Raw genomic sequence first — 27,919 nt, forward strand, 5'->3', positions numbered from 1 at the left:
CTTGAAAAACTCTCTGAAACAAAACGCAGCAATAGGTAACGGCTAGGAGGAAGTGAGCAGGCTGAAGTACGAGTGCTAGGTTAAGACCTGCTGTCTGAATGGAACAGCAGGACAGGTCAACAGGCTTCAGCTGGCCAGCCGACCACTTTAACCTCCCTCTCTCTGACTCCACAGCTAAATGAGGGTGCTAACAGGTGAAGACTGTGCAATGGCCAAGCGCTTAAAGTGCAACAACAACAACAAAACACAGAAGAGTGAAGGAGAGAGGGAGAAAAACAGCCAGCTTTACAAACTACCACAAACTCTCTCTCACACGCGCACACAACTCTCTCACCTCAGAGACACATAGCTACCTCACACAGTGTCCTATTCATCTTTCCCATCACCTACCTCTGGCTCTCAGCAATCAGGGCTACATGGACCACCGTGTCATTATCAATGGGACCCTGGAACACAGAGAGAGAGAAAGAGAGAGAGAAAGAGAGAGAGAGAGAGAGTGAAGTGAACGCTCACCTTACAGGGGAAAATACGATTTCAGTTTATAGTATATAACAAAATCACAATAATATACTGAATTGTTATCTTGTATAATACATTGCAGTGAACATTGCTCCACTTGTAAAGGAAAGCTTTGAATAGGAGATAAAGGGGTTTGAGGGAACAAAAGAGTGATGAGGGAAGAGAGGTGAACCATACCTCACCATACCCTGTCATTACAGAAGTTTGAACAGTGGTAATCTTTATAGTGGTTGTAAACTACTGATTTCGTAGGAGTTGGATTGGCCATAGTAAATCAGAAGAGTCAGTGACTACAGACACTGTATTCCAGATAGTAGCTCATATCCCACTTAAGGTCTTATTTCGGGATAAACTGTTTACCTGCACCTTTGATATCCTGCTAACGAGTATATCTAAAAAATTAAAAAAAGAATATTCCTAATTTAAGATCATATGGGTTAAATGGAATATTATCTGAAATATGGACACCGACTGTAGGCCTATAACCTCTCACACGTAGAGTAATATAATATGAACTCTTGCAGAATTATGCATTTCTTGCTGTAAAATTATACAACAAATGTTCATTTTGTCTCGGCTACAGGAGTGGAGAAATCGGATTTCTTTCTTTCAGCATCTCGAGTAAACGTGACGGCGCGTGTAATGTGTTATCTTTGACGCTGTTATGCAAGCAGACTATTTCAACCATATAAAATATGCGCCCAAGACGAACTTGAAGTCTTATCAGAAACGTGTTTAATCGTTTTCTCAGCTTTTAATTTCCTTAATTAAAAGGTACCTTAATGAAACAGACAACTTTACCGGTGTTAACGAGGTTAGCGCATGCATTCTATCAATGTAAGACATTCTGGTGGGCAACAAGTTATGACAGAAGAGAAGTTGCCTATATCTAACTATAGTTGACAAACAAATGGCCTACCAAATGTCCGAAATTATAAGCAGAAACTTGTTTAAATTAAAGGGTGAAAGTGGCCAGTATGCTATAGGGCCCAGTACGGAGTATAAGACAAATCAATGATTATGGAATTATTATGGTGTCTCGAACTGCGCAGGTAGCCTACTTTTTGAAGTGGTTTGTTTGACAATCAGATGAAATCACCATCACACAACACCCATGATAATGTGCAACTGAGCCTGCGCAGACTGAGAGAAAAAAACACCCCGTTTACTACTAAGATCTTTACAGTATCCCGTCTAAGATCAGCATATCCCAGGCATTTTATCCTGGTGTCACATAACCGGGATACAAGCTTTTTCGGGTTATTGAAAACGGGATATGATGTTTATATGAGTCAGCTCAAAAACAGAATACTTGAGCATCCTGAATAATAACAGGATATTGGTGTGCATGCAAACGTTGTCACAGATGCAGAGAAGCAGTGACTTTGCTTCAGAATTTAGTTACACGAATAAAGCTCCTGACTCTGAACAAGGTGAAAGGTGTGATACAACAGCCTGTCATACACCTGTGAATCTTTCAAGGAGTCATCTTTGAGGATCGAATGACGTTGATCTAATGATCATGCTTCCTTTCTCTTCCATTTGCAGCAATTGCATTTCTGCCTCCCTCCTCTGAGTCCCGGGAGATGTATTCAGAGGTAAGTGATTTGTAAACAGAGTGAATCATATCACTGGAGTTAAATGACTAAAATCCCTGGGCCATTTGAAAATAACATATTGTGATTCGCAGGAGGGCTGTTCATCAGAGGCAATGCTCCGTTAGATGGCCCCGCAGGAAGCCTGAGAAGAGAAAGCTGGAAGCCATTTTGTTTGGGCGGAAAGAGCAGGTTTTTCTCAACACCCTCATTATCATTAATCAGAAGAATCCGGGACAGGGGAGAGAGAGGTTCACAGAAATCTCTTCTGATTAATTGTGAGCAGCGGCTTCCAAAACACTGCAATGGAAATCTCTCATTAGCATTCTGCTCCAAAACACAAAAGGAATCATTTGAGGAGAGAAAGAAATAAAGAAAATAAGAAATGAAGATGCAAAAAAAAATATGCAGGAAATATCTTCTCTCTCTCCAGCTCACCACTATACCTACCTGGTGGGTAATTAGGTTTAAAGCAAAGCTTCGATTGGACAGCAGAATGTACTGGAACATCTTAATAGGTGTTGCAGAGATCTTGTTATGTCTCAGGAAAAAAAACCTGGATAAGACTGGTCAAGCTTCAATTAGCGCCTCATGTTCGTGCCTGCTGGCACCTGGCTCTGGGCCTTAGGTCCTGGGCCATGGGCCCCCCAGCCCCTGAGGTAACCGGGGCCAGAGCAGATGGAGGGACAACACTACAGCCGGGAGACACTAACAGTCTCTCATAAGGCCACCTCAATGCTCAGTAAATGTGTGAACGGACACATACTGTATACACTGCCCTACCAAGCAAAACGGCAGTAACTGCTCCTTTGGTCAAAAATGAGTTCGTCATTTTTTGCTACATTAAATACATGCTTAATCATGTGGACAAGTATCCTGCCTCTACCGTATTGTGTTTTGGAGAAAATGGGAGTCATATTACCAGTAAGAGCACTAGGTTACTGTGAAACAAAGGTAAATAAAAGCTACTTTTCTCAGTTCCACGCTATGAGCAGTTACTGGCTTTTTGCTAGGTCGGGCAATATAAACACAAACAAAATAATTAACATTTTGACCGGGGTTGGAGGAAGATGTGTATTGTTTTCAGAGGAAGAGATAGATGGAGAGTGTCTTAGTTCTTTATTTGTTTTCCTTTTAGGTGTGATGGTCTTATTTAGTAGTGCAGTACATACAGTACCTGAAGCTCTTCTGTCTGAATGAGAGCTGAAATGTCAATATTTTACATTCTCCGTGTGCTACTACTAAAAGTAATAACATGAATACATTGAGAACAGAAACGGCTGTCAGAAAGAAAATCTCACTATTTGGAATAAATGCTCTTCTACAACTTGTCTAGCTACTCCACTCTCATTTCAAGCTGTTGAAAAGAATGAGTACAATAAATTGCCCCTGAAAAAGAAAAAAAACAACTCAAATTTAGGTGAGCAATTTGCGTCAACAGTAGCTTCTCAGCATGAGAAACGTGCATCTCAACTAGTAAAAGCCCAATTGCAAAACAAGCTTAGTCAGGAGTGCCACTCCCAGACTGCAAATATAAATGAGTTTAATCTCTGCTTCATTTGAGATTTTCCCAAATTAAAAGAGTTGAAATGTTACACTTTTCCCTCCATTGTTGCATGGAGGGAAAGGCCCCTTCAGGCTTCTTCTCACACTGCACCGCGTCTACCCAAACGCTGGGTACCAATACGTGTCCTTTGCATACAGAGTGCATTTCACACAGTGGAACTCTCCAAGCATCCGCAAAGCATAATGTAGGTAACTGAAATATACACATAGGTCTATCTCCCCAAAGAAATTGAACTGTGAATGTACTCCAAATACATGGTCAATAGCCTGAAAAAAACACTACTTCAAAAGAATAGTCACTATGTAAATTTTGACTGAGACGGAATCATTTCACAGGGGAAAATTACAGTGTTGGTCCTTTTCTGACACAGCTTGTGAAGACAACAATCCCTCCTACCCCATCTCTCCCACTCCCATCCTATCCCTCCTCTCCCACCCCCATCCCTCTTCTCCCACTCCTCCTACTCCCACCCCCATCTCCCACTCCCATCCATCCCTCCTCTCCCACTCCCATCCATCCCTCCTCTCCCACTCCCATCCATCCCTCCTCTCCCACTCCCATCCATCCCTCCTCTCCCACTCCCATCCATCCCTCCTCTCCATCCCTCCTCTCAATATGTCTTCAGTGATTCAGTGTTAGGCCCTGCTGAGCCCTTCTGTCCACTGACCTAAACTAACCAGCTCAAGGTTACACAGCTCCACCGGGACTGGCCATGAGCCTTCACAGCATGTCTAGCGCGCATTTTGTATATGCCACTCCACTCTAGGAACACCTTCCTAATTTTTTTGCCCTCAGAACAGAAATCCATAGATTAGGGCTTAATGAATTTATTTCAATTGATTGATTTCTTTATATATGAACTGCAACTCAGTCAAATCTTTGAAAGTGTTACATGTTGTGTTAATATTTTGTTCAGTATACATAGACAATCCTATACATACACATGAATGTACCCATGAGTGTGCACACAACAAACGGAGACCAAATAAAATGCACTCTGTTGTTGCTCAGCATTTTTACATGCAAGTTTAGATCAAAGGGACAATGACTTGAATTTACATATACTAAACTCACATCACTGTACGTGTGTTACTAGTGTGTTGTTTAAAATAAGCTTGACAAGGCACTAAGACAACGCTTTCTCATAAGCTATCGGCAGTGACGTGCTACACATTGTAAGTGCGCAGACAGCCAAGCAGGAGACACGTTTTTGATTGTACTTTCTCAAGGTTGGCATTTAAAAGCACACTTTATTTCCTCTCATTTTACATTTCCAGGTAGCATGAAAAAGGCAGACTTATTGAATGCAATAGTGGAGGCACAGACACAATCACTTCACAGAAATTGAAAACGGTGGGGATTGGATTCTTCGCTATGTAATTATGGAGGGATGCTTGCTGAGAATTTGATACGCATCGCTCTTTCTCCCTCTCACTGGGCACACCGCAGATATATTAGGTTTACTCGGCAATCCTTATGACAAAAAAAAAAAAAAAATCAATTTATATTAAGCTGAGCCCTATGAAAGCCTCCTTGAGCCTTGGGCTTGTCAAACCTGTTGTATTTGCTGTAATTCCCATTGAGATTCTACTGGGGAGACTGGGAGAGACCGTCTTTGATAAATCAGGCCTACCTATGAAAGGCTCTGTATGGGTGCTGCGGCATCGTCACCCAGAGAGCGGACACACCAGCCCAGACAATAAAGCCCTCTAAGCTGACAGGTTCAGCCCATATTCAAGTACCGTTTTGCCATTATGGATTAACGTCTTATTAAAATGGGGATGGAAGACGGCACTGCATGACATAGAGGAATGGGAGGGCGTTGAGTGGAAGTGTGGAGACTGACAGTCACCTACGTGGCAGTAATTGCTCGTATAATGTCAAAGCCTCTACTCTGGCGCATGTGACTGACCTGGCTCTAACCCCAGCACAGTGATCCCCATGACAGATAATTGATATGCCCAGACAGGGATGATGACACACAACTGTTGTTTTTACCCAAATAGAGACCTTTCTCATATAGGGCACTGGGAAAGAGGGATAGCACACGATTGTACTCTACATCACTGCTGTGAGCTTGGCCACATTCCGCGAGACTCACAGAAAGAATCACATTCAGCAGCATGGAGCTCTATGATGAAAGACCAAACTGTGTTTGCCTGTCGAGGTGGTGGTCAGCTTTGTAGATGCTTGCCTTTGGAAAGACAAATAAAGCCAAATTGGAAGTTCTCCTGCTCACAGGTCACTTCCCCTTAGGTATGAGAGGCTGGGAGAGTTACTATAGTCATTGTGGCCAATAAACCAAACAGTGAGCTTGGAAAAACCAGTGGGCCAAATGTATAAAAAACTCATTAATGTGGATTTGACTTGGGACCGGGGCCTTGTAAAGTTTCTAAAGCAGACGCTGTGATCCACTTTTGCTGTCCCATTATGTGAGAGATGGCCTACTCCCTGCCGGTTCAGGTCACTGACAATCTCTCCTGGGCTCCTGCTGTCAAGAGGGGGGCCCAGCCCTGCTCTACAGTGCTGTCAGCGTGCCATTTGGCAGCCCTGTCCTGCTAATGAATATTATTTATCTTTGGATGCAAGGGAAAAAATAACATCCATCTGTTCACAACCATTCAGGGTGTCACATCAAAACAGGGAAGTCTGGATTATGCATCTAAAAAATGGTGCCCCTCTAATGTTTGTTTTACTGTGTTAAAACATGCTAATTCTTCTATTTTAATCACAATATGTTTTCCTTTGTTCTGCAATGGATCCGAGAAGCCTTTCCCTATATATGGTGATACAAAACAAACCTGTAGTATGGAACCCAGGATGCAGAAAAGGTATGAGCAAGGGGGTTTAGAGTTTGACTTTCAAAAGCTTGGAAAGTTGGAAAAATACATTTTGACTTACTGTCAGGACTGTAAAACTGAATTCCCCAACAACATTGTGCATTTAGTAGAGACACTAAAATCGACAACCTCAAAATGCCTTCCATGTTGCGCCTCTCTTTCTCTGAAGGGGCTTGTTTGTGCCTCATAGTGTGACGGCCAATTGAAGCCCTCTCACCTTTAGACCTCATCACAGATGCAGGGCTGAGTGACAGCCCCCAGGATGCACTGTGCTTTGGAAATTCCCATTAACCTTGTTCTGTGGCTCACAGAATCACTCAGTTAAAGAGAGAGCGGTGTTTCTGTTGTGGGGACTAGAGCTATAAGGAATTGGCTGCCAGAGAGCAACTGTACAGTACACTTATGCGATACTGTGACTAGGTGTGTGTTATGAGAGTATGTGTACGCATGTAGAAAGAGAGTGAAAGAAAATACTAGTATATATTTGCTCATTTCATTGGTGGTGGATGAGGCGAGTTCCCCCCCACAAAGTAAAGCCCTTTGAGGTTACATAAAAAATACAATTAATTATAATGTGTTTGAATCCATCTTTTGTGTATTTGTGTTCATGGGTGTCCTTTTTTGACTCAGTATTACGGTCGTGAAAATGTGTGCATTTGTTTCATGTGTCCGATTAGCTAATCTGGTGTATAGTATTACGTGTTTGCTGCGCGCGTGCTTTGATGGTGTGTGTGTGAGTGGGTGTATATTTTAAGGCATATGGCTTAATGATATCTCCTCTCTGGCTTTTGTTCCGTGTTTATTTGGAGAGTGTTTCCTGAAACTCCCTGGGGTGCGTTTGATCTGACTCAACCTCTGAGCCTAGCAAAACGCATCACTTCTCATGTGGAACAAACCACAGACAAGGAGCATTCACTTCACATTCTCCCAATGGATTCTAAATACTAAACTACCCCTGATCCACACACACACACAGATCTGGGTCTAGTGCTTACTGGGCCTGACATTCTGGGAAGTGCATCAAATATATGCGCCACCAAAAATAGTGTACTATTTGTATCAGTTAATAACAATTTAAAGTACAGTATACAGGCTCTGGGAATATTAGGACGTTTCAAGTCAGAGCTGCTCAGCATACACAGTCGCACTATATTCTTCATAATAAGTATAACACTAACATCACATAAATAACACGTAAACTATGTGAATCCCATTATCTTGTGAATTATCTAGAAGGTCGCAGGGCATCACCTGGCTGTATTGTCACGTGACACATTTAAATGCATAGCATCAAGCTCGCTGAACAGTCCAATCTAAATGTAACCCCACAATCGCCATTCTAATGCAGTGTTAATGTGTGGTATTCTATTTACCGTTACACCACAGCGGCGTCTGGCTGCACTGCCCCCTTCCATTCAGACGTTCATTCAGAATATTTTTTAGCAGGTCTAGTCTAATGTATCATGGAATGGTCTTATGTAGTGTGCCTTTAAGTGCATTGGAGACATGACGATGCGAAGAGTATCTCGGGCGAAATGGGAGCACAAAAATCGACAGTAGATTCCATGTGAAAGCTCAGCGCACCCACCCACGCACGCAGGCGCCGACCCCCACAGACCAAAGGGTTAGAGTGATGAAAAGGCAACGAGACAGCCGCTCCACGCGCTTGTGAACATTATGCAATCCCCCTCCCAGCGTGCTCTCCCAACGATGCAAACCTTAGCCCCGTTCCAGGGTGAAAGGCTTGAGAAGGTACCGGAGCTCCAACCTCTGCTCCAGGGTGAGCTGCTTAGCTGAGCATTTGCGTCATGAATAAAACAACAACCTGTTTTTCCACCGAGGTGAGATAGACTTTCATGCAGGAGGAAAGGTAAACTCAAGATAAATTATGTAGACTCCTGATCTCTCTCCTTCCCCATTGATTTTTTTTACCTCTCGTTTGAGCCTTGTGGCACCCGCATATCAACACAGGTTTGGAATAATACATCAAAGTTTGTCCTAGCAAGTAAGAATACATGACATCTGAATCAATGATATATAGAATTATGCAGACTCATGTATACATGCAGAGGGTGTATAGTAGTCTGCAGTAGTGCCCGTATAGCAGGTTAACTATTTAAGCAAGGATCGTGAAGGTGTGGTATATGGCTAACATACCACGGCTGAGGGCTGTTTTTATGCACAACGCAACACCTGGATACAGCCCTTAGCCGTGGTATATTGTCCATATAAAACAAACCCCTGAGGTGCTTTATTGCTATTATAAACTGCTCGCCAACATCATTAGAACAGTAAACAAGTTATTTTGAGTCATACCCTTGGTATATTGTCTACACATGGCTGGAATGCTGTTTCAGCCAATCAGCATCCAGGACCCAAACTACACAGTTTATAAGGTTAATTATAGCGGAGAGGAAGAGGCGAAGCGAGAGGCTTCACTCTGCCCAAAATCTGTCCACGTTAAGCAGATCATTAAGTGAGGAGTTTTTGTATGGGGGGCAATGAGATAGAATTTGGGGTAGAATTTGGTCAAGATAAAAATAAATTAGGCTTATTTGATCTAATAGAAGTTTTGTAATGTTACGAGTGTACACTGAGTGTGCAAAACATTACGAACACCTTCCTAATATTAAGTTGTTGACACAAACCGGTGTGCATGGCATCTACTACCATACCCTGTTCAAAGGCACTTAAATCTTTTGTCTTGCCCATTCACCGTCTGAATGGCACACATTCACAATCCATGTCTTAATTGTCTCAAGGTTTAAAAATCATTCTTGACACTGATTGACGTTAACACTCCTCATAGAATATTCAAAAAAGTATTAAAATAATGACATGCATCAACCAATACAAAGAGAGGAATAGGCAGGATAGAGAGGAATAGGCCGTTCTACTTTGTGGACAGCGAATCCCATTGTTAGGGCGGAGACACAAGCATTTCGTCGTTGTATCTAGTATCTCTGATTACAGTGATGGCCAAACATGGCTGGTCACATGGGAATGGGAGTCGAAACCTGATTGGAGTATCTCATGCTGACGTTCCTCTGATCCTGGCGGGGTACGTAGCGTTTGATTGGGTCGATGTCTTGGGGGCTGATCAGCTCATCCACTGGAAAAGAGACATGGCAAAATGGAGGGGTGAACACAGAGAGCACACTAAAGGTTCCAACTGATATACTGGACATACACCCCATAAAATGACTTTTCCTTACAAAAAGTCCTTACTTTGTAATGAGAACCCATTAACCTGTGAGCAACTTCACAAACATACAGCAAATACATATGTTGAACTGAATATCTGAACTCTGTGACCTCTGCAGTCTGACGTGACAACAGTATAGTGAACACCCCAGCGAGCATGCTCTATAGCGAATACCTCGCCAGCGAGAGGTCAGAGAAGAGAAGGTATTTGACAGTGAGGTGAGGTCAGTGAAGGGAAGACAGACAGAGAGACTGACCCAGCAGCCTGGCGATGTTGAAGAGGGCCTGGCCCCACAGGAACAGCATGCCATCTTGGCCTGTGTTGGCAGGGAAACGCTTCTGGCTCCCGTGCTTCTTCTGCTCCGCCTCCACAAAGTCGGCAGGTACGCGGTAGTACTTCGGGATGACAGCATGGCCTGACCCACGACACACAGGACGGGAGATAGATACACTTTACTGTGCTGGGTGATTACGAACATGTCGAATAGAGGGCACTAATGGAATTTCCAGGAGGTTGAGATACATCGAAAGGAGTGCAGTTTATGTGTCTACTGCTCAGGAGAAAGGAGTGCAGCTTATGTGTCTGCTGCTCAGGAGAAGGGAGTGGTAGTTATCTATTCAAAGGTATCTCAACAGACACACGTGAAGAAATGTCACATTTCCAAGATGGAACGCACCGGGAGTACAATGCTTTCTCTGCATAACAAATGCAAAGACACCACAAAGCCAAAGGAGGTGACAACTCTGTCTGCAACCACTGAGATGTATTCCTAAAGCAGCATGCATGCTTCAGAGGCTATTGGCTCCCGAGAATCTTTTAATGTGGTTTCTTTACTGGGGGGAATACAGCTTTGTGTGAAGGCTGATATGAAAGCCTGGTCCTTAAAATATGTGAACAGCTTTTGTGCACTCAGCATGTGGGAGATGAATATGGATGGATAGTGTAATGTGTATAATATGAAAATAACAGTAATCTTTGCAAGCAAAATGTATGTGCATTTCTCAAAAGACTCCCACGGATGCCAGCTTGAATGTGTATGTGAGAGGGACAAATAAGTGTTTCCCCTATATTAATTTAGCAGCGGTGGTCCAGCACTGCTGAATTGTTGCCAGCGCTGCAACAAATCTGATGTAATTTTATACAATAAATTTTTTCCTGCTGAGATACGCTTTGAAATGGATAGTCGTTGGCTCTAACAGCTAGCATGCCATTATGCTAACGCTAGTAGCAGTGCAACCCCCCCCCCCCCAGTAACAATGCACCCCACCACCCTTGACACCACTGCTGAAAAAAATCCTAGGGGAAACACTGCTAGAGTAATTGAGTGTGTATGTGCATGTGCATGGCAGTATATGTGCACAGTAGTTCCATAAGAACACAGATCACCAAGGGAGGAGGAAAACTCACCCTCAAAAGATTGAAAAAGTATAGGCGTTAACAGATCTTGGTATTCTTTGACTTGGGCGTTGTTCCCCCTGAAGACCCCTGGAAATCAAATACAGGTGAGTAGAGGAAACCGTAAAATGGCTAAAAACTGGCAGATATTCAAGTTCTATGTAACAGAATACTCACAACCATTTGAAAACAATATTAACATCACAACTATTGTGGTGTTTACTGTGTACGACTCACCATCAATCATCATGAAGATGAAAAATATGGGAAACTCGCATTCAATTCCATCAAAAAGCTGAAATAGAAAAGTACATTAGATTTTCATAAGTGTCTTTGTCTCTTTGAAGAAATGAAAAAAAGACATAACACTGAGAAGGTCACTCGTTTTCTAACCCAAAAGAGAAATAAACATGGCATGCAAGTGCATTAATCTCAAAATATATTGCTTTGTGTCAGTGGTTGCATATTGAACACAATAAAAATGCTCAGCTTTTAGAACAAATGTAGCACGTAGCAAATGATGGGCCTATCCCAAAACACACACTCAAAACACTTCTTAACAGGTGAAGACTGGCGAGTTCGTTTTCCAATTCTAACAGTTTAACAGAGGCAAAAACAATTACTTCTGAAATGCTATCAGAGTCCCAGCCAACCAGAAACTCCATTACATAGCTTTAGACTTCTTACCTCACCACCGATACCCATAAATCATCTGGGGTTGAAATTAAAAACAAGCCAAATGTAGAGATGTTTGTATAGCGAAACGGCAATGTATTAATTTCAATATTTCCAAGGAGAAACTTCAACAGTAACTGTGAGGTCGTAATAAGTTTTAAGTACATGTTTGTTGTTGTTGGTATTCCTCGTTTGTCAGATAGTGTCCTTGGTTCAGTTTTCATGTAGCATTCACAAACCAAAGGCAACATAAATCATTTAAACTTAGTGGATCAATTACCCGAGGACACACTAAAAGAACAACTGAATGAAACAGACCCAAGGATATATCTGCATTACGTAACAACCCTTCTTCAAATTGACTAGCTCTCAGACAGTCACCTAAGGGCTCTTTTTGGGACCAAAGCAGCAACTAACTTTCGTGGTATGCTTGGCTTCCTCGCCTTCAGAGAGAGGCGGAGCATAACGACTCTTGAAATGTAATTAAGACTTTGTTATCGCCGTCTCCCATCTCTGCAGACAATCTCCATGGCAATAGGAGATAAGAGAGTGACTACAACATAATGAAATAAAGGCTGTTAATTGGAGTGGCCATACATTTCCCAGGCTGCGGTTTGGCTGTTATAGCAGAGATAACAGGGACCGCTTCAGCCATCAGTCCATCAAATCAAAAGAAATCTAACATATGATTCCCCCCAGCCATCTCTATTCTCCATCTCTATTCTTGTATTTTGTTATCAGCTTTAACAAAGCTATGTTGCATACCGTACTGCGAGTTGTTTGTCATCGCTCAAGGGTTAGGCTGACACAGCTGGGTCATGCTAGTGTGTGTGAGTGAGTGCGTGCTTGCTTGCGTGTCTGTGCCAGTAGAGATAAGGTACAAAATGATGGAGATATTTAATAAAATGTTACAAGGATGGAGAGAGCAGTCACTGAGGCCTACATCTACAGTAAACACCAGCTATCCCAGGAGCCTCAGCTATTCCACAGATTGTAAAACTCTACATTGTACAACAGGATGCACTCCTTCACTTGTAGCGGGTAACGTTACAGACTTTAGAAAATCTAACAAGGTGTGCGTTTTCAAATTGAATAAACCTGCAATCAATGCCCTTCCCACCTGAAACAGCATATTTCAACAATAAAATATGATGTACAACGTCCTGCGTGGTCCCATACATATGACTTCTAGCTATTTGAGTGGGCAGCAAGAAGAGGTTATGCATGTGCAGAGAACCATTCCATCTACAATGTTATGTAATGGCCTACCACATTACCAACTGTAATGGATGAGATTTCAAAATGATTCATCACAAAGCATTTTATAGTGTAATATCCAGCTCCCATTTCTCCAAAATGGTCTGACTGGGACCTGTTGATTGCACCTAGTCTAAATCCTATAATGAAACTTTAAAGTTTAGTGGCTCAGATTATTCCCATATTTCCTCCCTTTGTGTTTCCCCCTGTTGAATCCAAGCTCATTAATTCCGGGAGGTCAGTGCTGCAGCTAATGCAATGATTTGCTCAGTGTTAAGTAGCTGCCCTGCTCCAAATTCACACTCTGCAGGCACAGCAGCTAATCCTGAAGTTAATATGCCTTCAGTTGGGATTTATCAACGGCAGAGCAGCCACAGTTGCGTGGCTTCTGTCGTAGGAAAACAAAATCTGGATTAACCCTTTACACTCGTACCCGTATATGGGTTGACAATGGCAGATTTGGGCACAGATTGGAACGCAGTGGCTGTACAGTAACATGCAATACATGACGACAGGGCTCAGTGTCTCCACTTCACAGCGCTGTATGGGTTTTGACTGACAGTCGTTCTGAACGCGACAAGAAGTTGCCTCATCCCTCATGAAGATATCCCTCTAGTGGTGTGGGGGCTGTGCTTTGGCAAAGTGGGTAGGGTTTATCCTTCCTGTTTGGCCCTGTCCGGGGGTGTCCTCGGATGGGGCCACAGTGTCTGCTGACCCCTCCTGTCTCAGCCTCCAGTATTTATGCTGCAGTAGTTTATGTGTCGGGGGCTAGGGTCAGTTTGTTATATCTGGAGTACTTCTCCTGTCCTATTCAGTGTCCTGTGTGAATCTAAGTGTGCGTTCTCTAATTCTCTCCTTCTCTCTTTCTTTCTCTCTCTCGGAGGACCTGAGCCCTAGGACCATGCCCCAGGACTACCTGACATGATGACTCCTTGCTGTCCCCAGTCCACCTGGCCGTGCTGCTGCTCCAGTTTCAACTGTTCTGCCTTATTATTATTGGACCATGCTGGTCATTTATGAACATTTGAACATCTTGGCCATGTTCTGTTATAATCTCCACCCGGTACAGCCAGAAGAGGACTGGCCACCCCACATAGCCTGGTTCCTCTCTAGGTTTCTTCCTAGGTTTTGGCCTTTCTAGGGAGTTTTTCCTAGCCACCGTGCTTCTACATCTGCATTGCTTGCTGTTTGGGGTTTTAGGCTGGATTTCTGTACAGCACTTTGAGATATCAGCTGATGTACGAAGGGCTATATAAATAAATTTGATTTGATTTGATTTGATGCTAAATTTGGTAACTTGGCAAAGAAAACATGTCTGAGTGAAGGAAATGCTGTAAATTATGAGATGAGATGTTGAGGATAAGAAATACCGCTTTGATGTCATACAAGCAAGCCAAAACACCTCAGAGTCTGTCCACATTTCCATCTTGTAAGAATATTTTGGACACTGTGCTAACAAACCTTGAAACGAGCTTCAATGCCATTACAACACTCCTTCCGTGGCCACCAACTGCATTTAAATGCTAGTAAAACTAAGTGCATGCTCTTCAACCAATTGCTGCCCACACCCTCCCGCACGACCAACATCTCTACACTGGACGGTTCTGACTTAGAATATGTGGACAACTACAAATACCTAGGTATCTGGTTAGACTGTAAACTCTCCTTCCAGACTCACATTAAGCATCTCAAATCCAAAATTAAATCTAGAAATCGGCTTCCTATTTCGCAACAAAGCCTCCTTCACTCATGCTGCCAAACATACCCTCATAAAACTGACTATCCTACTGATCCTTGACTTCGGCGATGTCATTTACAAAATAGCCTCCAACACTCTACTCAGCAAACTGGATGAAGTCTATCACAGTGCCATCCGTTCTGACACCAAAGCCCCATATACTACCCACCACTGCGACCTGTATGCTCTCGTTGGCTGGCCCTCACTACATATTCGTCGCCAAACCCACTGGCTGCAGGTCATCTTTAAGTCTTTGCTAGGTAAAGCCCTGCCTTATCTCAGCTCACTGGTCACCATAGCAACACACACCCGTAGCACGTGCTCCAGCAGGTATATTTCACTAGTCATCCCCAAAGCAAACACTTCCTTTGGCTCCCTTTCCTTCCAGTTCTCTGCTGCCAATGACTGGAACGAATTGCAAAAATCTCTGAAGCTGGAGACTTATATCTCCCTCACTAACTTTAAGCATCACAGCAGCTTAGCGATCACTGTGCCTGTACACAGCCAATCTGTAAATAGCACACCCAACTACCTTATCCCCATATTGTTATTTATCCTCTTGCTCTTTTGCACCCCAGTATCTCTACTTGCACATCATCATCTGCATATCTATCACTTCAGTGTTTAATTGCTATCAATTATCATTCCAGTGTTTAATTCCAGTGTTTAATTGCTAAAAATAGCAATTAAAATATTTTAAGATAATACACAGAGGACTAGAGGCCAATAGGGAATTAACAATCAATGGAATTGTTTTTCAATTCAACACCTGGTTAGAATCTGTGTAGGAATTGAGCCTGAAACAGGATACTTGTTATTTGGCCATTGGCTCAATCCTACTGCAAATAATTCTAATTGGTCAACCACAGGCTAGGGTTGGGGGTTATAAATTACATCCCGTCACTTTGTTCTGTGGAGAATCATTGAGACAGGAAACAATGAACATTGAGCATCTACTTCCCAGCATAACATCTATGATTTGTTCTTTTTTTTCTTTCTTTTTTTCCCCATCCCCTTGATTTGCTTTGGGGTCTGTGTTATTGAAGAACTGCATCAACTGCTAGCTATCTCATAAAACTCATGTAATGTCAACATTTATAATCACCATGTTTGATGTGCAGTTACAAGATGACATGGTGTTACATCCTGGGTTGTCCTGAACAGAATGAGCCTGTTTGTTGGAGAAACTGTGCCACGGACCACACATCAGAATGCAATTGTGTCTCCAGTCTATGCGCACCAAAATTAATATCTGCTTCTCTGAATTCACTAGTATTTGTAGTGAAATCCTAAGACTAAGATCATATTTTATCATTTAGATCCTTTAGGTCCTTTTGTCAATAGACATTTTTTCCAAATTATGCCAACCATGTCAGGTGAACTGTTGTGCCCTCACCTTACGTCTAATAATTTCCACATAATTTCCAAACAGTTCCCTTTGAATTGCTACCATTGTTATGCATATGCTTTCCGTATTTCTTATGTAAGAAACACTTCAATTTAGCCTTATCCATAATAGGCCAATTCACGAAGAGCGTAAGGGTTTTTAAGAGCTGAAATGGAAAAAGTCAAGTCAGAGTAGCACATGTTAGTCATCACAATCAGTCTGCAGGGTTGGCTTTTAAACTAAACCACAGACCTTCATCTCAGCCGGTTTGTAGTGTCTCCTATTCTCGTCTTCATTGGCGGTCCTGTAGCCGTCACGCAGGAAGCGCTTGAAGCCGTACTTCCCCTTTAGTTTGCGCACCACCTTGTCCAGGGTCTGACTGTAGAGGGCGTCGTCATCCACAGCGAACGCAGGGTAACTGATGCAGGGCAGGAGGGCAGCGTCCGTATTCTGTGTTAGGGTTCAAAGAAGGTTTAAAATGCGGAGCATTTAAAACACAGATACCCGTTTTTGATCATTTCCGAAGTCAACCCTTCACCCCCATGTGCCAGCTGTCTTCAGGTAGTTAGTAAAGGGTTAAGAGACTAAGGGACCCTCTCTCTCTCTCCCTGCTAATGGTCACTTTCCAAAATGAAAGAGGCTGACATTTAATAACACATTAGTCAGAGACTCATATATAATTAAGATGCTCAACGTTTTATTTGCATAAGCCTTGTACTGTACTCCCTTCCCCTCCTTCCTCCGCAGCCCTTTCTCACTCCATCCCCACCTCTCCCTCCCATTAGCCCATGTTGTAGATGTGGCGCCAATGCATTTCTTCCATCTCCCCTAATTAAACCAATTCATTTACAGGAGCACTTTTCTGTCTAGTTGCTCTTACTGCCGGAGAAAAATTATTAGCCCCCTCTTTACTGGTGAACTGGGAGACTGGAACTGGTCACTGAGCCAATTCATCATCGGGTACGGAGTGGTATTTAGCAATGAGTGGTTTAATTGTCTTTACTCACGTGGGACCTGGATTCTCTGGGTAGGAGGGAGGACAGTGTCTGTCTGTTCCTGTTGTGGGCATCCAGGTCCACGAAGATGACAGACCAAGAGCAACCCTGCAGACCAACAGAGATGACGAGTCATATTCACTGGTGGTTGTAAGATTGATGTGGGTCAGACAAGGTCTGTTACCGATTCGATGTGGATGAAAATTGTAGCGCTTCCGTTTTGTCACAATGCACGATTCAACGTAGCCTGCATGCTTACATGTTTGGACATAACGCATATAGGAAACCTGGTTGAACACCGACTTTCACAGCCAATCAGAACTCAAAACATCTAGGACACATTTATAGTCATTCCGTCCGTGCTGTTGAACTGTGCCACTAGTGAGCCATGGGACTGCAGGGCATGGATGGCAGCTACTGGCTGTTCCCAGCATGACCCGATATAGGCCTGTCGCACTGCAGCTGTCACCACCACTTCCACTAGCTCCGTGAAAAGAAACCTTAATACGCAGGAAACAACATCAAAATGTCACAACCATGAACACAAGCATTTCTTTACGCCCGCAATAACAACATCTGCTAAATATGTCTATGTGACCAATACAATTTGATATGATTTGATTTTGACACTCGCTCACGCATGGACACACGTACCAACGTGTACACACACACACACGACATAGCACATCCTCTACATGGCAGAAGACCCGTTTGGTTTACGTTACTGTGAATTCAGCTCGGAGGATGAAGTGCTGCACACACTCCGAGCCTCTGACCTGCCGCCTCTGCAGATCAAAACCAGCTACGAAGGCAGCAATATTACCTTACTCTTACAAAAGAGTCAGTATTGCCCGACCATTTGATCTTTTTGGATACAAAGCTAAAAAGCATAGTTTTTCTATGCTTTGAGCACAGTGCGGGGGCACTCCAACCATGAAGGGCCATCCAATCGCCTCGATACCACATCATGTTGTTAGACTGCAAACTCTTTGCCCACCGTATGATTTACCTACCCTTACAGCCCCTCTGTTGAAATGAGGGTCTGAGTGCTTTTTCTGGGTTAGTTTACTGTACCATTTCTGGATTAACACATCTCACAAAATTTCTGTTACAAATGTTCCCGGACACGTTTCTTCACTGACACCTCAAAATATTTTCACATTAAGGCAAAAAAAAAAAAAAAAGTACTATCTATGCAGTTTCTGCACAATGCATTATGTATGCGGCTTTCGAACAAGCCAACCAAAGCTTTTAGACATCAGAGTGACTCAACAATTTAGTGATTTACTGTACATAATGCAGGGTTTGGTGGAATGGGATGTAAATGATTGTGACAGAACAGAACGTGGTCTACACTGTGACCTACGCTTCTTAGTACCTTTATTGATTGCACTCCACATTTTGCTCTGAAGCAGGCAGTCACTTAATAAACTGACAACCCACACATAAAAGCTGGGTAAAGTTAGTGATTGGCTCCCTCTCGACCATTGTGCTCTGGCTAGTCATTGATTGGCTGTTGCCTCTAAGAAACACAGCTGGGGAGAGTCACTGATCATGGCTTATTCTCAGTTGAAAATCTGGAGGGAAGTCAGAGGGGCACTGAGAGCTGGCCATCATTAATAACCTAGGTGATGACTCATAGCCACTCCATCCCCACACAGCAGCCCCAGACACACCAGCCACTACTATACTACTGCCTAATGACATGAACCAAACCCAGTGGGGCACAGAGTTTAATCGAAAACTCTGATCATCAATGAGTCAATTTAACATCATTGGCAGTGGATTAATTAGATGAAGAAGGAGGCGGCTAAGAAGAAGAGGCCTTCATTAAATCACTGATAACAGTAGCAAAAGAGACTATAACGATCATAAGGTGCCTTCAGAAAGTATTCACAACCCTTGACCTTTTCTACATTTTGTTTTGTTACAAAGTGGGATTTAATTGTCATTTTTGTCAACAATCTACACAAAATACACAAAAAACAATTATGAAAAATAAAACATGAATATATCTTGATATCTTATTCAACCCCCTGAGTCAATAAATGTTAGTCTTTCTGGGTAAATCTCTAAGAGCTTTCCACAACATTTGCCCTTTATTCTTTTCAAAGATTCTTCAAGCTCTTTCAAATGGGTTATTGATCATTGCTAGACAACCATTTTTCAGGCCATGCTATAGATTTTCAAGCAGTTTTAAGTCAAAACTAACTCGGCCACTCAGGAACATTCACTATCTTCTTGGTAAGGAACTCCAGTGTAGATTTGGCCTTGTGTTTTAGGTTATTGTTCTGCTGAAAGGTGAATTCATATGCCAGTGTCTTGTGGAAAGCAGACTGAACCAGGTTTTCCTATAGGATTTTCATTTTATCCAGAAAGACTCCCCAGTCCTTAATGATTACAAGCATACCCATAACATGATAGTAATGTGTTGTATTGGATTTTCCCCAAACATAAAACTTTGTTTTCAGGACAAAAGGTTAACTGTTTTGCTACATTGTTGCGGTATGACTTTAGTGCCTTGTTGCAAACAGGATGCATGTTTTGGAATATTTTTATTCTGTACAGGCTTCCTTCTTTTCACTCTGTCAATTAGGTTAGTATTGTGGACTAACTACATTATTGTTGATCCCTCCTCAGTTTTCTCCTATCACAGCCATTAAACCTCTGTGAAATCCCTGAGCGGTTTCTTCCTCTCTGGCAACTGAGTTAGGAAGGACGCCTGCATCTTTGTAGTGACTGGGTGTATTGATACAGCATACAAAGGGTAATTAATAACGTCATCATACTCAAAGGGATATTTAGGGTCTTCTTTTTATTATTTCTGAACTCATCTACCAATAGGTGCCCTTTGTGAGGCCTTGGAAACCCTCCCTGGTCTTTATGGTTGAATCAGTGTTTGAAAATCACTGCTCGAGGGACCTAATTGTATGTGTGGGGTATCATCTCTGTAGATGAGGTACAGTAGTCATTCAAAAATCATGTTAAACACAATTATTGCATTTTACAACTTACATTTTTACTCCTGAACCTATTTGGGAGTGCCATAACAAAAGGGGTTGAATAGTTACTGACTCCAGACATCTCAGCTTTTCCTTTTGAAATCATTTCAATTAATTTGTAAAAACATCATTCCACTTTGACATTATGGGGTATTGTGTGTTGGCCAGTGACAAAAAAAAAAACGATAAATTGAATCCATTTGAAATAACACAGCAAAAATGAGGAAAAGGTCAAGGGGGCTGTGAACACTTTCCAAAGGAACTGTATATCACTAGGGGTAAGATATTATTCATGGTAGGTTCACACGGGACACAATGTTGTTGTTGTGCTTTATTTGCTTGAAATGCGTCGTGCTGCGTGCATGAACGAACAAAATGGAAAAGAAAGAAATCTGTTTTGAGAAAAACAAGAATGCTAAGTGGAGTTTTGTTTCTTCAGTTTTCCAATCCATTAGCACATATAATGGATGTTCACATTCCCGTCTTTACTCTAGACAGCAAAAACAAATTAAACCTACAAAATGGCTGATCCAGAAAGGAGCAAGGAAATCAAGGAAATGGGAACAGCAGTAATCTATCAAAGCTGTTAGTGTATAGACATCTAGCTAGTCAGCCCCGAGTACAACACAAGCCCACTCAATAAACCCCCTGAGTGTGTGGTTCACTTTCCACAGGCAGAAAATGATGATATCCGGTCATTTGCGTCACATCACCGGCTTCAGGCTGCGTCACATCCGGCCGTGATTGGGAGTCCCATGGGGCGGCGCCCAATTGGCCCAGCGTCGTCCGGGTTTGGCCATCATTGTAAATAAGAATTTGTTCTTAACTGACTTGCTGAGTTAAATAAAAAGGTTCAATCAAATTTAAATATATATTAAAGAAATGTGATTAATTAAATCTCTGAGAACTGTTGTACTATGACCATCTATAAGATCTTGAAGATGGATGGTGATGTAATGGGACTCCCAATTTGAAGCATTAGATCAGTTACACACTATCTATAATGCAATCTTAACGCATCAGGCGCTGTTACACCAGAGGTGCATACGCAGTTCGGTCATTAAAATCCTAAACTCTTATCTTGAGAGTAAGTGAGGACAATGGCGAGGTCTCTTGACAGAATGTGGATGAAAGTTGGAGAATAAATCAAATACCTGATTCCCAAACAGGTTGAATCCATTGATAGCCTCGAGAGCAGCTTTAGCCAGCCCCACAGAACTGCAAAAGAAAGAACATGTTTAAGAAACCCAATATAAACCTGAAAGCACGAATGGTATTTATAATTGAAATACCATAGGACACACATTTTATGTTCTATTCCATAGCTCCAAGTTATATGCAAGACTAACATGCACAGGTTACTTAATATTCAATTGAAGTTTACATACACCTTTGCCAAATACATTTAAACTAAGTTTTTCACAATTCCTGACATTTAATCCTAGTAAAAATATCCTGTCTTAGGTCAGTTAGGATCACCACTTTATTGAGGTCGGGGCTTTGTGTTGGCCACTCCAATACCTTGACTTTGTTGTCCTTAAGCCATTTTGCTACAACTTTGGAAGTATGCTTGGGGTCAATGTCCATTTGGAAGACCCATTTGCGACCTAACATGAACTTACTGACTGATGTCTTGAGATGTTGCTTCAATATATCCACATACTTTTCCTCCTCATGATGCCATCTATTCTGTGAAGTGCACCAGTCCCTCCTGCAGCAAAGCACCCCCACAACATGATGCTGCCACCCCTGTGCTTCACGGTTGGGATGGTGTTCTATGGCTTGCAAGCCTCCCCCTTTTTTCTCCAAACATAACAAATGGTCTTTATGGCCATTATGGCCATTTTTATTTCATCAGACGAGAGGACATTTCTCCAAAAAGTACCATCTTTGTCCCCATGTGAAGTTGCAAACCGTAGTCTGGCTTTTGGCTTCTTCCTTGCTGAGTGCCCTTTCAGGTTATGTCGATATACTACTCGTTTTACTGTGGATATAGATACCTTTGTACAGGTTTCCTCCAGCATCTTCACAAGGTCTTTGCGGTTGTTCTGGGATTTATTTTCACTTTTATCACCAAAGTACGCTATCTCTAAGAGACAGAACGCGTCTCCTTCCTGAGCGGTATGACGGCTGCGTGGTCCCATGGTGTTTATACTTGCGTTCTATTGTTTGTACAGGTGAACGTGGTACCTTCAGGCATTTGGAAATTGCTCCCAAGGATGAACCAGACTTGTGGAGGTCTGCAATTCTATTTCTGAGGTCTTGGCTGATTTCTTCTGATTTTCCCATGATGTCAAGCAAAGAGGCACTGAGTTTGAAGGTAGGCCTTGAAATAGATCCACAGGTACACCTCCAATTGACTGAAATGATGTAAATGAGCCTATCAGAAGCTTCTAAAGCCATGACATCATTTTCTGGAATTTTCCAGGCTGTTTAAAAAGGCACAGTCAACTTAGTATATATATATGAACTTCTGACCCACTGGAATTGCGATACAGTGAATTATTAGTGAAATAATCTGTCTGTAAACAATTGTTGGAAAAATGACTTGTGTCATACACGAAGTAAATGTCCTAACTGACTTGGAAAAATTACAGTTTGTTAACAAGAAATTTGTGGAGTGGTTGAAAAATGAGATTTAATGACTCCAACCTAAGTGTATGTAAACGACTTCAACTGGATATACTTTATAAATGGGGGTTTGGTTCAACTTTTTATGAACCCCCTATGTACAAGGCACATGACACCCAAAACAAACACTCATTGCCTTGTAACGAGCCTTACAATTATACTGTAAAATGCCTACAAGTATACATTTGAATGGTTTAATAATGTAATGCAAACAGATGACTAGTAGATGTAATTGTTGCTGAGAGGGGGCTGAAATCATTGTGCACTTTACTATGCAGAGAAAATAGCAGTGAATTTCCTTTCCCTCTTAATAGGTCTCTATAAAAGGAAGACGACGACGTGGCAAGGAGAGTTGCAAGATACACCGACAAGTTAAAAAGGTGTTCAATCCCACAAACACAGGGCCCAAACCGATACAAAAATGCAGAAGAATAACAGAACATAGTTGAAACCAGCTTTCCCGAAACACAACTTCAGCTCCCTCTCTGACAAAATCAGCAGCAATGATCACAATCAAGCAACATGAGGCCTTTTTGAAAGTCTATTGATTTTCTGTCCGAACTTGCCTGGACATAATGCGTAAGAGCTGTCAACAGTTCTGAGTGAGTGTGACGCCTTGGTCGAAGGTTTAAAACATTGAATGTGCACACAGTGCTGTAGTTTCATGGAGCGGGGTGGGCATTGGTTTGATAATTGTAACAAGTTGCAGACAACAAGCACAACACAGTATCTTGTCATACAATTTTTACAAAAGGGAGAAACATACATACACTAACGTACTATTCTATGATGTAATTAATCCTGACTGATGTTGACAGCTTCAGTCAACACGTCACAATGAGTGGAGTTCGGTTTAAACCTACTATAGGGTGGACTTAAATTAGAAACCTAACGCAGTTGAACAAAGCAAAATATTAGAAATAAGTTGCTCTATATTTTAACTTGGCGAGAGATTGCCAAGGGGTAACCAAGCTCGATAGGACTACAGCTTAGCCATTTTTGCACAAACTCAATACCATCTAGGATTGATGACATTAACATGGTTTTATAATGACTGCCATTTTCCTTTCAGCCGAGCTTGAATATCATGATTCAATTCTCTTGATGAAGGCATTCATCACAGCTTTCCCTGACACTCAGCCACACACAGGCCTACGTACCCATCGGCAGTCTGGTACACTGAGTTAATGGAACAGTCCCCCCCCCTCCCCCCCTCCCCTCCATTGTAACCGCGCCTGAAACTTGGTGAATGACTCCGCATGAAGATAATGAACTCAGAAAGTAAAAAGTTGTTATTCTGCCCCCGCAATTGCTCTCTGTTTACATTACTGCATTTTAATGTGTATTATGGAAACTGAACTACAAATCAGTCATTCTGAATTTGACTAATGGACATGGTGTCGAATTATTGTCTATGTAGAATGCAAAGCCAGATTTTTTTCTCTAGGAAATGGTGGTAAGTTGCAACCAATTTTCCTACATTCTTTAGGAGAAACCAATGTTTTCCAGAGATAAGGGACAGAGGAAACAGAATCATTATCGAGGTCTTGAGAGAGGGAGAGGCAGTTCTACTGCTCGAATGATAGGTCATCGACATTACCTTTACTACCCTAAAATATATCCTCTTTGTTTTTGTGGAGAGATTAACACATTCCATGTGTGGAGACTGTCTAGCAATGTGTTCATACAGTGCCTTGCGAAAGTATTCGGCCCCCTTGAACTTTGCGACCTTTTGCCACATTTCAGGCTTCAAACATAAAGATATAAAACTGTATTTTTTTGTGAAGAATCAACAACAAGTGGAACGACATTTATTGGATATTTCAAACTTTTTTAACAAATCAAAAACTGAAAAATTGGGCGTGCAAAGTTATTCAGCCCCTTTACTTTCAGTGCAGCAAACTCTCTCCAGAAGTTCAGTGAGGATCTCTGAATGATCCAATGTTGACCTAAATGACTAATGATGATAAATACAATCCACCTGTGTGTAATCAAGTCACCGTATAAATGCACCTGCACTGTGATAGTCTCAGAGGTCCGTTAAAAGCGCAGAGAGGAACACACCAGGCAGGTCCGAGATACTGTTGTGAAGAAGTTTAAAGCCGGATTTGGATACAAAAAGATTTCCCAAGCTTTAAACATCCCAAGGAGCACTGTGCAAGCGATAATATTGAAATGGAAGGAGTATCAGACCACTGCAAATCTACCAAGACCTGGCCGTCCCTCTAAACTTTCAGCTCATACAAGGAGAAGACTGATCAGAGATGCAGCCAAGAGGCCCATGATCAATCTGGATGAACTGCAGAGATCTACAGCTGAGGTGGGACACTCTATCCATAGGACAACAATCAGTCGTATATTGCACAAATCTGGCCTTTATGGAAGAGTGGCAAGAAGAAAGCCATTTCTTAAAGATATCCATAAAAAGTGTTGTTTAAAGTTTGCCACAAGCCACCTGGGAGACACACCAAACATGTGGAAGAAGGTGCTCTGGTCAGATGAAACCAAAATTGAACTTTTTGGCAACAATGCAAAACGTTATGTTTGGCGTAAATGCAACACAGCTCATCACCCTGAACACACCATCCCCACTGTCAAACATGGTGGTGGCAGCATCATGGTTTGGGCCTGCTTTTCTTCAGCAGGGACAGGGAAGATGGTTAAAATTGATGGGAAGATGGATGGAGCCAAATACAGGACCATTCTGGAAGAAAACCTGATGGAGTCTGCAAAAAACCTGAGACTGGGACGGAGATTTGTCTTCCAACAAGACAATGATCCAAAACATAAAGCAAAATCTACAATGGAATGGTTCAAAAATAAAACATATCCAGGTGTTAGAATGGCCAAGTCAAAGTCCAGACCTGAATCCAATCGAGAATCTGTGGAAAGAACTGAAAACTGCTGTTCACAAATGCTCTCCATCCAACCTCACTGAGCTCGAGCTGTTTTGCAAGGAGGAATGGGAAAAAAATTCAGTCTCTCAATGTGCAAAACTGATAGAGACATACCCCAAGTGACTTACAGCTGTAATCGCAGCAAAAGGTGGCGCTACAAAGTATTAACTTAAGGGGGCTGAATAATTTTGCACGCCCAATTTTTCAGTTTTTGATTTGTTAAAAAAGTTTGAAATATCCAATAAATGTCGTTCCACTTCATGATTGTGTCCCACTTGTTGTTGATTCTTCACAAAAAAATACAGTTTTATATCTTTATGTTTGAAGCCTGAAATGTGGCAAAAGGTCGCAAAGTTCAAGGGGGCCGAATACTTTCGCAAGGCACTGTATCTTTATAAATCAAAGTATTCACTAGAGGAGGACAAGACAGACCTGGAGTGCAGCTCAGTGCTTCCATTGTTGTACTTGCTCCCTCTCTCCCACATTCCAAAGTCAGGCACTCTGTACGCCCTCTCTACACAGAACACCAGGTTCTGGATGAAAGATACCTGCAGAGGTAGAAAACACGACAATATCACATGAACGAGATCTCTCAATCTCAACATTGAACGCTTTCTCCTTGGAATTAAACTGTACTGTGTCATCATATTGTCAAAAGAAGAGCTCATGCAACTTCGGGAAGAATGTACTCACATTTAAATGGAATAAACTATTCTCCAATAACTCTCATTTCATGCACATTTTCAGTAAGTTATTTATTGAATAAAACACATTAACATTTTGCCCCTGATGGAATTAACATTTGTGTGCCCAATGTTAAAATAAAAACATCACCCAGAGTCATGGGTAGTCAAAACCATGTCCTTAATTTAATCTGGAACAAGGAGGAATGGCTCTTCTCTATGTGCAGATGCCACCATGGCCTTTTTTTTGCCTTTACCTCCTTTATCTCACTTAATTTGCTCACATCATATATAGACTTGTTTCTACTGTATTATTGACTGTATGTTTGTTTTACTCCATGTGTAACTCTGTGTCGTTGTATGTGTCGAACTGCTTTGCTTTATCTTGGCCAGGTCGCAATTGTAAATGAGAACTTGTTCTCAACTTGCCCACCTGGTTAAATAAAGGTGAAATAAAAAAAGAGATCGAAACTTCACAAAAATATTTTTAAATGATGACTTAAGAGGCCATGAAGGAAAAATGTGAAAGTACTGGGGGAGATGTGACTGACAACAGGGAAACAGACAGGGCCTAAAGTGTACAAAAATGGGACAGGCAAGGAGAGAAGACAGGGAACTAAGCAGAGCCACTGAAATAAGGACATTGCGTGTTATTTTATTTTGGGCATTAATAGAATGATTAACGTAAGGATCTTCATGACCTTTTTTATTGAGAGAAAAAAAAAAGTACAACACAAAACATACAAAAGACAACAATACCGACTCACACAAACATCGACGACATCACACCTGCTCAGACCCACCTGTTCTCACCCCTATCTACTCAAACTGCACCATTTTCTTCCTCTCTGTCGCCCACGCTCGTTCAATATTTAGATAAAGAAGCATAGGATTTTTCAATTTGTCTTAACGACTGAGAGGTATCTTTCTGGTATCTTGATAGTATCATCGTGAACGTTGCCGTCACGAATGGGCGCAGACACAAAACACACACAAAGCATCTACCTGTATTAATACTGCAAGATTCAATTGAATTGAACTTCCAGTCGGGAAAATATACTGAACCACTGCTAAGAGCCAAAATTAGAATAATGAGAATACCAAAAGATGCAACTAAATGCGGTGCAGAAATGACACACATTCAGAGTCCTATTTCCTGTTTATTTGTTCTGATGTAGATTAATAAAAGGATACATGCTCGTTGATTTCATGTTCATGCCCTTTACTTGTATTACGCAGCTCAATAAGCACTATTTAAATGTGCAAATTAGGTCTGCTTTGCAAATAGGACTGGCCCCATTGAAGCTACACAGGCAATTTGTTTGCCGTTGGGAGAAAAAAATATATAAAAATATATTTAATGTGAGGCTTTCAATTTTTCGTAAACAAAGTGAATGCTCACTGTAATTGCTTCCGGGCATAATGTTCTAAAACAGCTCTATTTTTGAAGATAAGTCTGGATAAAAAAGAAGCTTTTTCTGAAGGCAATAATTTCACCCCAGTGCCTAAAAGTAAATCTCCCAGTGAGCAGAC

The 27,919-nt window shown here is 41.9% G+C and overlaps 1 protein-coding gene across 4 annotated transcripts in view; it reads right to left on the minus strand.

Moving 5' to 3' along the window:
- Window positions 1-27,919, minus strand: part of LOC115113526 (phosphorylase b kinase regulatory subunit beta-like) — a 62,917-nt gene that overhangs the window by 19,991 nt on the left and 15,007 nt on the right. For all 4 annotated transcript variants that reach the window (XM_029641292.2, XM_029641291.2, XM_029641293.2 and 1 more), the window contains 9 exons: window positions 26,136-26,251; window positions 21,330-21,393; window positions 17,186-17,281; window positions 16,431-16,628; window positions 11,359-11,416; window positions 11,134-11,211; window positions 9,983-10,141; window positions 9,539-9,633; window positions 391-446 (listed from right to left, as the gene is read on the minus strand). In XM_029641292.2, the coding sequence (XP_029497152.1) occupies window positions 391-446; window positions 9,539-9,633; window positions 9,983-10,141; window positions 11,134-11,211; window positions 11,359-11,416; window positions 16,431-16,628; window positions 17,186-17,281; window positions 21,330-21,393; window positions 26,136-26,251 (920 nt within the window). The remainder of the gene's footprint in view (window positions 1-390; window positions 447-9,538; window positions 9,634-9,982; window positions 10,142-11,133; window positions 11,212-11,358; window positions 11,417-16,430; window positions 16,629-17,185; window positions 17,282-21,329; window positions 21,394-26,135; window positions 26,252-27,919) is intronic.

The sequence above is a fragment of the Oncorhynchus nerka genome, linkage group LG28, assembly GCF_034236695.1.
Source record: "Oncorhynchus nerka isolate Pitt River linkage group LG28, Oner_Uvic_2.0, whole genome shotgun sequence".
Taxonomy (NCBI): domain Eukaryota; kingdom Metazoa; phylum Chordata; class Actinopteri; order Salmoniformes; family Salmonidae; genus Oncorhynchus; species Oncorhynchus nerka.